Source organism: Excalfactoria chinensis, chromosome 4 (genome assembly GCF_039878825.1).
Source record: "Excalfactoria chinensis isolate bCotChi1 chromosome 4, bCotChi1.hap2, whole genome shotgun sequence".
NCBI lineage: Eukaryota > Metazoa > Chordata > Aves > Galliformes > Phasianidae > Excalfactoria > Excalfactoria chinensis.
The window spans coordinates 58,624,303-58,635,864 of NC_092828.1; the positions used below are offsets into that span (position 1 = coordinate 58,624,303).

Sequence of the window (11,562 nt, forward strand, 5' to 3'; positions counted from 1 at the left end):
TACTATGTGCACAAAAGAGAGCTGAATGCTACGCAGAGAACAAACCAGTCTCCTTTTGATCTACTGAGAAACTGTGCAGACTTCAGCAGCACCAATACTTGTGTTGCAATAAAAGTTACGATGATCTGGGGAGGGAATGCTGGTAATGATTTCAAATAACCCCATTGATTTCTGTCATGTACTAAAAACTACCAGAAATATAATGTTCAAGTACATAGAGAACTACATTGATTTGCCTTACCTACATAAACTAAGAAGTTATTTTAATTTCAGTTTACTCTTTGCGTACAACCTGCTTTCCAACTATTTAGAAACACCAATACTTAGAGACAACTCATTCAAGAATGCAGTTAACTTTTATTGTGGTGACCCCCCAGGAATGCAGTCTGCTGCCCAATAATACACTAATTTTATGAAGTCAGTTAACAAATACTGTAAAAATAACTTAATTTCTGATGCATAAATGGAAACAAGGCATTAAACCGTTACACTCAGTAACTGAAAGACAACATCATTTAGGTGGTCAGAGGAAGAAAAAATATTCCCCCGATTTTCTCCCCAAGTTCCAAACCCAATAATGGTTTATATCAACAAATCTCACCTGGAGTTACTATAGATGTCCCAGACTTTATTGTCAACCTCTGATATGTTAAGTACCTGATAGAACTATCCTACTGGCATCTATACAACTCAGCAATGAAGCACCTGCTTTATGCAACCTCTCAAAAGGTTCTAGTCAATAGCATACTCAAATTAATCTTCAGGTTCTTCATAATGTGCATACCCACTAGCGTAAGTCCTCCCTAAACTCAAATTGCTGAATACATCTGTGGTCTCTGTATCAGAATCCTTCCCTCCTCCATCCTCATCTTCATCATCATCTTCTGCTTCATATTCATCATATTCATCATCATGATCACCTGCATCTCCAGCCTTGCTGGAGGAGAGGTTCTTCCAGTAGGCGTCATAACCAGAAGCTCCATCTGCATCTTCACCTCCAGTCTGGCGTCCAAACTTCAAGGAACGCGCTATAGGCAGAGAGAATAACCATCATGCTCTCACCTGTCAACAGTAATTTGGGCAGATTATCTGACATTTCTTTTCCATCCTTGTTCACTACTCAACCTTTTTCTAAATCTGACATTTTCACATTAAATCCATGCTCTAACAGAACCTTTCCACTACAAGCAGTCTCCTCCTGTGCAGCCATGTTTGTACAATCAATAACTGTCTTCCGAATATGATACAGGTTTTAGGATGCTTTCAGTACTCTAGCCATGAAAAGTTGTAATTGGATGTGCTCTGCAGACGTCGCACATGTTCTGATTTATTAAAGCGAAACTAAGAGGTAGATTCAATGTATGTCACCAAATGACACTTCTATGTTCATCAGCTGTTTTTTGGTAGATGAAATGAAGGTGTGAGGACTGTAATTCTTCCATGACTAAAATCTCGAACTACGCAAAAGCTTTGACTTTGTCAGAATCAATTAAAAATTAAGAAAGACTCTGCTCACTTCAAGAACTAGGAAACAATGTTTCCCTAAGAACAGATGCATCAAAGCTTTGTAAAACAGCTGAAAATAACTGTTTTCTCATTGTTCCCATATAGAAAAGTAATCATCAGCTTGTGATGCTTGCACAGCTTGTGAGCTAGAAAAGCAGGCTTACTTGACATGCTCAGATCCTTTGTCTGCTGAGTTTCGTGGCCACATTTAGGGCAGGGAGGCTCTTTTCCCTTTTCCTGTTTGAAAACCTTACTTCGCACATGATCATCACAAAAACAAGCCTGTAGGGTGAAAAGATAGTGAAAAGGCTAAACGTTTTAATCATACAAGCATACAGTTCAGCAAGAAGCCAGTGAAAATGTATCTAACAGCAGCAGGATTTTCTGGATGGGATTAAACTTTATTGAGCTCTTATCTGCAGTGGAATGGGCAATCTGCACGCCATTTATGAAGTTGAACTACTGTGTTAAATGTCGTTTCACGGTTATCTGAAGAGGAGATTGCACACAGGTGATGATAAACAGATAGAAAAAGTAACATATTCAAGGACGGGGTTACAGTGCTGCCCATAAGGGGTCTGGCAAACTTTGGTTTACCTTGGCAAGCATACATAAAATGTATTTGGAGATGTGCATCAGAACATAACTATGCAGTGACCTGAAGGCAAGAATGAGAGATTGAAATCTCATATCTTGCGTACCAAGGTGCTGGTGAAGATCCATGGAGAAAAGAATAATTTGAAAGACAAAATTGATGTGATGGAGAATGGAGGGGAAAAATAAAATAAAAAATTGGAGGGCAAGAAAAAGAAGAGCAGGCAACAAACCAGCACCTGGAGAAATCTGGGCAATGCTGATGGTGAAGCAGGTGGAACTTCTTATACAATGTGATTTCTGACCATGTACAAAAGAAAGTCTGGTTTTTAACAAATCAGTCTGTGTGTATGTAAAATAGGAGATAATTTTTTTTTAACCACACTGAGGTGTTTTCTGGGTGGATCGTCACTCAACTGCTTGAAAGAACATAACTGTCTTAGCTCTATGCTAGATCAAAACATATCCCAAATACTTGGATTTGAAAAGGTCCGAACACGGTACAACCCTGACTTCAACACAGAGCCAGACAAATAAAAGATGACCTCACCTGGCATGAGGGTGCACAACTGGCTTGTGGTAACATGCAAATGTAAGTAATGGCCCTTTTGACCTACCTAAATCCACCCCCAAGCTTCAGAAATGAATACCAAAAGTATCAATATTTTTTTCAAATCATGCAGAGGAAGCCGTGAACTTGGTACCATCCCTGGAGGCTGAGGAGAAGAAGTCTAAAATTGTAACTACTTGCAGTCATCTTTACCTTACAACGCAGGCATGAATGCTGCCCAAGCCTGTTACAGGAAACACCTGTTAATGAGAAAAATATATGTAAAGCTCATTACTTGGAAACTGTAGATCTGAGATTTAAACAATGCCACAGCAGCTTTTATCTCGTTTAAATGAAACCAGAGACACTCAGAGCTTACAAACTCCAAACCTAGAAGCTGTTTTGTATATTCCATCTCATCCTCAAGAAATGCATTTTATTGCATATAACTCTATATGGAAATCTATCTATACTAAAGAATTGCAGCTGGCACGCGAGCTGTAAAAAGCAGCAGAATCAGCGCTCTCAAAATCTAACTTGTCTTGAAGCTTCAAACTGGTTTCTTTACTCCACTAGAGGGACTACGTTGAAGGCAGTCACACAGGAATTGGTAGCAGCACGAAGCTGAATGGTTACAGTAAATAAGTTACTCCTCAAAAGCACTATTTCATCTTAAGAAGTCTCTGCGCAAGTACTTTCTCCACCTTGCCTTACACCTAGGATAATGACACTTCTATATCTGAATTAATTAGTATTATGAGTTCTCCATGTGAACAGGACAGCAGTGGGAGTCAGCACTCTGTGTTTAAAGACAGAATTGGAAATGCTAATGCTCATATATTTAAACATTTCTAAAGCATCTGTGCTTAATAAAAACTCTTGGTGTTGGAAAGTAGTTTTCTTCACCGATAGAATGGGATTTAGACTCCAACTGTATGACCACATTTAAAAGTTCCTGTATTCTATAAAAGTTCAGGTTTTTAATTCTGCCTTTATACCAGGATTGTAGGCACTTTCTTCCAGTGGTGGCAAAAGGCAACACACACCTGGAAAAGGCACTAGAGAGAATTCTGGAACACAGAGGAAGCAATTCGAGTTAGTTTAGTTTTTGAGAAAGAGACTACAAACAACTAACTTACATTTAAATGTCTCTGCTTCCAAAACTTGGCAGCTGGCTTGATGTTCAAACTGATCATCTTCACAGAGGAAATTGTGGCAGAAAGAGCAGGCAAACATTCTGCCTCCTGGAAGATATATCAAGGCAAAATAACCAGTAACAGGCATAGGCATTCTGCCCCACGGACAATTTAGGCAGTTATGTGGCTTTTTTGTTGTTTTTTTTCCGAAGACCAGTCCTGCCCTTTGTCTAACGCTCTAACAGAAAGTTCTAAATTAGACACTGGCATCCACTATTAGTCTGAAAAATACCATGTTTCCTACTAGGCAAGACAGCATAAATATAGAACAAGTACTGCTAGTAGCTTTTTTCAATTTGACTATGGCATTTTAGTGTTATTTAAATTGTACTGGGTTTTCTCTCATCCAGTGTTGTTCCTTCCCACCCCCTCGCCTTTGATGCACTGAAATTATACTTGAAAGAATTCTACAAATAGTGATCAGTATGGTTTGCCAGGCAACTGAGAACCCAAACACCTGTACCAGTGCAGATGAAAGGGGTGAGAATGGCAGAAAATTGCATGTTGATCATCAGATACGGTACTTAATTATGTAAAGCATTCAGCGGATGGGACAAGCAGTACGTGTTCTTGGGCATATTTACATTCCCCACTTTGTAAGATCTGTTTTTAAAATGGGGAAAATGCCTTCCTTTGACTAAGTATACTAATCTTGAAGACCAAGAATGTTATGCTAAGCATATAGGTACAATAACTTATATAACATGAGAGGAAGAGCATAATTGAGATTTTTTCATTAACTGTGAGCAGCCTACCGTGATCCCAGACGCTTCTTTCACACTCAATACATTCTGCATCTGCAAGAGGGCAGATGCATGCATGCGTGCTGAGACACTTCCTCCCGTGGCACACCCAAGCTTCACAGAAATCACAGATTGCACCCTGCAATTACAGAAAGACAGCATCCTGGGACTTGTACAATGCCCAGAGAGACTTATTTCAAAACCCTGCATCTACCTCACTCTCCCTTCTCTCTGTGGGTTTATTCCAGGTGAGCACGACGGTATGAAACAATCAGTATCCAATCAAGCCACTGCAGGATTCTCCTTTTCTTTTAATTCAGTAATCATTTTTGCAGGTTTAAATGAAATGAAAAACAACCCCTTTCCTCCTTTTCTGTTTTTACCCTTTAAAATCTGTATCTTAAATTTTATGCACAGAAGTTCTCTTCTAGCTAAAAGCTGAACTTTATAAATGATAGCCATTTTCTGGCAAAAGTGCAATTTGAAGGAAAAAGAAAAAGAAAAAAGCTATAGATTCTCACAGCTGAAATCACTCCTTCAGATGTTAAACCACGTTATATTAGAGCATCAGGTCCATGGCCAGCAAAGACCAAATAACACATCAGAAATACAAATAATACATTTTCATTTCAGTTAAAGTGCAAGATCGGAAGATCAACTACATAATTATAGCATTTAAGAAGCCACCTCAGCCCACAGGCAATGAACTACCAGCCAGGGTCTGCAGGAGCTCAATCTAAAAAGGAAAACATTACATTTTCAGTAATGTAATGGTAAGATGAGAGAAAAGTCTTAGCGTGCCACATGCTATCGTTTGCAAACCTGTTTTACCTTGTTTTAGAAAGATACGCGTAGAATAATGTCACACTTGAAAAAAAGCAGTCATTTTATATACATACCACCATTGCCAGCCCAGTACTGTACACACCAGCATGTTTTATGACACAATCTGAAGACTTCATCATGCATTTGGTTTTTCCTGAACAAACAAAAAAAAAAGTAGTAAACAACCAAAAGGAAAATACATAGAAATAAAAACAGTGCTCGTATAAAAACAGATTCAAGCAAACATCTGAACTTAGTTGTATATCCAGTTAAAGACTAATGCAAACAAATGTTTGCAACTTGTTTACCTCCCCGTGTATTTCACTTAGCTCAAATGAATTACGGTCTGTTTTCAGCACCAGTGCTGAGATGAGGTAGTGGGCTGTCTTGCTGTATATTTTGAGGCAGGCTGAATATATTGGCAAGGATTTCAAATGTCAAAACAAGATAATTAAGGTGCAAGTAAAGGAACATCAACAACACTGCTGCTTGTCCCACCACAAAAGTGGCATGGCTGAGGACCTCTGAAAATAATACACGTACTTGATTTAATTACTTACACACTTATATGCTTAAGCTTTTAATGTGTTTTCTTTGTTTTTCGAAACAAATAAGAGATGGCAAAATAATTCTCTTCAAATGCAGAGCTTGTACGGGAAAAGCCACAGTCTGCACTTCAAAGTCATTCTGACACAGGCAAACAACTAGTGTGCTATTTTTCCCCTAGAGTAAGTAGCTTTACCAGGAAGATGCTTACTTGGTATGTAGATATGTAAGCAAAAATACCTGTTGCTAGGCTAGGTCATTGCACTGGGATTTTATCACTGGTTTAAGTTGACCTGCCACAGATCCCTTTGGTGTCTCCATTATTGCCTCCTTATGGGGGATATTCCCTGCAAACAAACTCAAGATTTCATAAAACTAAATTCTACTCTGCAAATGAATCCCAGTATGCACTACCAGCAGGAGGGTTTTGATGCAATCAGATACCAGATGGCGCTGAGAAGTGACCACTGGTGGTCTGAGCTGGGCAGTATAATGTGGCAGGGATATTACTGGCTCTGGAGCAGAGCAATACAGCTACTGTGTTCCTATCCTTCAGGGACTACTCTAGGAAAAATGACATTGGTTTATGGGGCCTGTCACCAACACCTGATTAAGCACTGAAGAGTTCTAATGGTCTTTGTGTTGGCAAACCTTAGGGGACTCAGCATCATTCTGTGGTGATTGAGAACACTTTTCTTCTAGAAACACACTGCAGATTAAGATAAATTCAACATACAGGAGTCAACTTTGGACTGTAAAACAGACAAAATGTTTTTAGTACTTTACAGTATGATGACAGAAGGAAGACTTATGAAGGATGACGCAGTGCCACTGCACGCAGTCAGCCTGGCTTCCAGAAGTGCTCAGTATCTGCAGGTCCCAACAAAGGCACTGCAAGCTACAGATGTCAGCAGCTCTGAGTGTCAGACTGCAAAACTGCCAAATTGCTTAATGAAAAATGTAAAATCTGTGATGATATGTTGAAGTAGTGACACAAAAAAAAACAATTTCAAAGTACAGAATGATTATTAACCTCACCTTCAAGCAAGTTGCATAAATAGGTGTTTTAGCCTGATTCAGAATATCACTAAGTGTCCTCCTCATCTGATTTCAAAGCATCGTCTCTCTTGCCACAAATAGCTTACAAAACTATGTTGGTTTAATCGATACTAAAGTGATCAGCAACTATATCATCCCTAAAATGTAGTATTTATTGTGTCCTTTGGGAAGTCTGCTCTTCATCAGCTTTGTTGTCACTAGGAAACAGCGCCCCCACACAAATCTAGGGGAATAGTCATACGTTCTCAGCCCCAAAAGGCAGTGAGTAAAATTCTTATAAATATCAAATACTGAAGACAAGCCTATGGCCCAGACTTGCAAACCCTGGAGGGTCACAGGTATGTTCATTAGTTTGTGTGATTGAGCAAGAACCTCTTCTTAAGGAGGATATTCAAAACAGATTTAAAAGAACCTGCTCTAAAAATTGCATAAGCGCTTTTAGACAAAGGCACCTTAACTGCAGAGAGTTTGAAGACATAAAAGAAACAGAGAATAGCACGTTTGCATTCATTATTTCCACTTACCACACTGTGCACAAATGGGTAATTTTTGAACAGAGTTGCAGAAGTAGCAAAAAGCTCTATTCTTCTGTCGTCTAGGCACATGGAGGGGGGGGGGAGAGAATAAAATGTTAAAACAAGACCTGTGAAATGTTTGAGACTAAATAATACATTAAACGATTAGCCTGTAGAAGGGAAAAATGCTTACCTTTGGCACTTGTCACATTCCTAAAGAAAAGAAATAAAACAGCGATAATTGTGTTTATGCTTTGTAGAACATGTAAAACTCAGAATTAAGTTCTGATTAGGAACCATACGTTTTATGCAAGTACTACTACCTCTGATACAAATGTAATCTTAAATGTAAAGGACGTTGTTCTAGAGGTACTGTACATAGTTAATGTATCATCACTCATCTTACATAATTTAAAATCAAGTATTGTAATACAAAGTATTTTAGTTTATTTTACCATTGAAGCATTACAAGGATGTTTGGCTAAATCTATGTTGGCTCTTGAAGCCCTTATCTGCTTCTCACGTTCTCGACGGTTCTCAGCTTTCTTACGAGCACCAGTCTTCTTTTTAGGCATTTTTCACTGTCTGTGGGACAGAAAAAGGTACGTAATAAATGCATGCAAAACTAGACATGTAAGTACATGGATACAAATGACATAGCCAGCACTAAAACTAGATCTTGAAGTTCCCATCTATTAAATATTTCATTCCCACTCGTTTCCTTTCCTGAGAGATTTTCAAAAGGGCTCCTGTCCCCTATGAAGGATCCTGTAATGACATATGAATAACCTTGTGATCTGGAAAGGATTTTGCTGTCCTGCACTCCATCCCTAACTATCTTCTAAGTGTTTTGCCTTTGAAATAATGCGCTTTGTAGGATTGTTTGTGATGGGCCTCTCCTTTTAGACTGCCTTACTGTCTGTTTAATAAGAACAATACTCAGCTCATTTTCACTTCTCTCTTCTCAAGCTCTCTACTACAACCAGCTAAACAAAATTCTTCAGGTAAGTGAGTCATGGTTTGCTGCAAAAGTGTAAATGGCACACTTTGTGAAAGCTTAGAAAGCAAAAAGTTACTATTCTAGCATTAAGAGCAATGAGAAAGGAATGTCTCAACCACTAATTTATTGTTCTAGCACAACAGTAATAATGAAGAGATGAGCACACGTAGCTTTAAAGGTGCCACTGATTCCCAAGAGTTTATGCTGATTTAATTCCTCTGGTTCAAGCTGATGTGTAGGTGTGCATGCTGGTAGCTGCAAAGACAGCTGCAGCATCAATAGACAGTGAACTGTAGCAGCTTGAACTTAAAAATTGGTATCCCTTTTCAAAAGGTCTTAGCTTTCCTGAGCAAAGAAACATATTGTCCCGACCAAATGTTAAAGTTTGATTTTGATAGCATGCATAAATCAGCTTGCTTGCTCTGCAGCATCCTGCACCACATTTAAGTGTCTTATTATGTAGTCAAAATTGTATTGCTAAGCTGCCTGCTGGCAAGAATCATTATTCTAGAGCATGACATTTCTGACACTGGAAGTTCAATGTGAGATTGCACATTAATTTTCAAACTGCTCAAATGCCAATTTAACAATAGAATCTAATAGTATTTATACCTTGGCTTCTTCACATTACTTCCTAATTGAAAGCACTGAAGAGGCAAACCTTCATAATAAACACTCTTGATGACTACTGAGGACACATATTATGAGAAATGCTGAAGACTGTAGTTCATTAGAAAGCTGCACTTTCACCAACAAAAATACAATGTCAGGTTCTTTTAACAAAGCCATCGAGTTAATCCAGGCTTTCAAACACCAACTAGCACCCTACGGACTGATATTCTATCCCTCTTCCCCTCTGAGCTTTCATCTTTGTTGTTGCCCTACCTGTAGTTTTTTAGGGAACTGACTGGCCTTTTTAATTTTCTGACTAGAGCAAATAATATTGCTATTACACCAGAAATGACAGCAGTAAGAGCTGTCCTTAGCTGTAGTTCTTTTCAAATTGTAGAATCGCAGAATGGCCGTGGTTGGAAGGAACCCCAAGCATCAAGTCCCAACCCTATTGCCACAGGCAAGGCCACCAACCTCCAGGTCTGGTACCAGACCAGGTTATTGTGCCTTTCAGAAGTGCTAACCAGTTCCTACTGGCAGTGTGTCCTACCTACAGTTCTAACAGCCCTTCTGTAACCTGCGGCTGGAGGATGGCCAAAGAAGTGTTTAGGCACGGGAACACTGGTACCAGATGCTCAGACGGGAAAGGCACAGCGCCATCAGCAGGCTCAATGGGAGAGAAGTGCCTCGGGGGAACCAACTGAACAGGTCCAACCAAGGAACCAGCAGCTCCAAGGAGCCGCTCATTTAGGATGATCCACGCGCTGGAACGACCCTGGGGACCTCTTGCTTAAGCACAGTCCTTTAGCTGAAGGCACAGTGACAGCCACAGCGCTACCCTGCTCCTTTTCACCTACAGCTGCTGTCAGAGCACTCAGCACGCTGTCACGCAGGACATGGCAGCTCCGTGCCTGCTTCCCTTCCTCAGCCCGAGGAGGTACGATCCTGCTGGCCCGCACCCGATCTCCTGAGCTATCGGCACTTCTGCACGAGGGCTTTTCTCCACGCGAAGCTTTCTACCCTAAATCAAGCACACGTCTGTTAGTATTGCAGCAGTTCCACCTAGGCCCCCAAACCGCGTCGCGAGGCGCGTTTCCAACGCGGACCTAACGCGCTCGGCATTCACCTCCGGAGCAGCCCGCCGCCGCCCCGCTGCCTCCTACCGCACAGCCGGGCCGAGCTCCGCACCGCGCACCTCGCTCCGCCGGCGGCACGGAAGCCGGAAGCGGTGCGCTGCCCGCCCGGCCCGCGCGGCGACGCGGGAAGGTTCCGTCCCGACGGCTGTAATGCTCTGCTCGCCTCCCTCCTTCACCGGCATCACTGGGATTTGCTGCCCGCCTTTTCTGTGCGTAATGAGCCTTTGCTTGCGAATCGAAGGAACTGATTGAAAGGAAATTAACAGCAAAGTTTTGTTACTGTTGAGTCAGGTATTCTTCATTAGCAGCAGTGGGAAGCACTGGGGATGTTTCCTCTGTAAGTGCTTCAAAGACGATACGATTCAGAGCATGCTGTATTTCCACAGACAGCACACGTTCATCAGTTACCCACTAAATAATTAACATATACATGCCTATTACTCAGGTAGTGATTTATGAGGCTTTGTCTTCTATTCCACGGTCTCTTCTGCAGTCTAGCATCCTTTTAGCACCATGACAGTCCAAGGAACAGCATTTTACTTCATCCGGTGGTCTTCCTCCATCATCTTCTGGGTGCATTTTCTTCACTGGCACACGCTCAGTAAGAGAATGCCTGTTATTCATAAGCACCAAAATCATAGCATTTGCTCACTCAGCACCCGGCCATTAGCTCTGAACATCTTCTTGTCCTTGGATAAAGGTAAGCTTGACAACCTGCCTTTTAATGATATATACTGAGGTGCTGGAAGATAAGGGTTGGAACAGGCTGCCCAGAGAGGCTGTAAATGCCCCATCCCTGAAGGTGTTTAAGACCAGGTTGGATGGAGCCCTGGGCAACCTGGTCTAGGACCAGATCTGGAGGTTGGTGGCCCTACCTGGGGCAGGGGGTTGGAACTTGATGATCCTTGGGGTCCCTTCCAACTCAAGCCATTCCATGATACAGATGATAGAGAGAAGTATCTTGATGTCTACCTTTTGCATCCCCATCTACTCCGGGTGTGAGACAATTCAGCCTTGTGTGGAGGCCCTGGCTGCTTTTGATGTTTCATAAGCATACTCGTGTTGTTTCCTTGTTGTGTTTCTTTTGCTGAAGGTCTTTTCAAAACAGAATAGCCTTGTGACATGCTTTCTAGTTTATAATGATACATCCGTAACTATTTGCAACATCTAAAAGCTATTACACTTCTGCAAGTGGGAGCTAATCACATAGTACAACAATTCAACAGTTATATTTCTAAACATAGGCTTCTAAAATATACTGTGTATTCTTTAATCACCTC

General features: G+C 41.0%; 1 protein-coding gene across 2 annotated transcripts; it reads right to left on the minus strand.

Moving 5' to 3' along the window:
* Positions 1-337: 337 nt before the first annotated feature.
* On the minus strand, positions 338-10,399 carry ZNF330 (zinc finger protein 330). 2 transcript variants are annotated; one of them, XM_072335184.1, is made up of 10 exons: positions 10,273-10,399; positions 7,990-8,119; positions 7,728-7,747; positions 7,544-7,614; positions 5,489-5,568; positions 4,602-4,728; positions 3,790-3,894; positions 2,864-2,910; positions 1,671-1,788; positions 338-1,028 (listed from the first exon to the last, which is right to left on the minus strand). In XM_072335184.1, the coding sequence occupies exons 2-10, from the start codon at positions 8,107-8,109 to the stop codon at positions 754-756; spliced, it is 963 nt and encodes a 320-aa protein (XP_072191285.1). In that variant the 5' UTR covers positions 8,110-8,119; positions 10,273-10,399; the 3' UTR covers positions 338-753. The 2 variants fall into 2 exon arrangements, with proteins under 2 accessions (XP_072191285.1, XP_072191286.1); XM_072335185.1 differs by having other exon boundaries at positions 10,253-10,364.
* Positions 10,400-11,562: the final 1,163 nt, after the last annotated feature.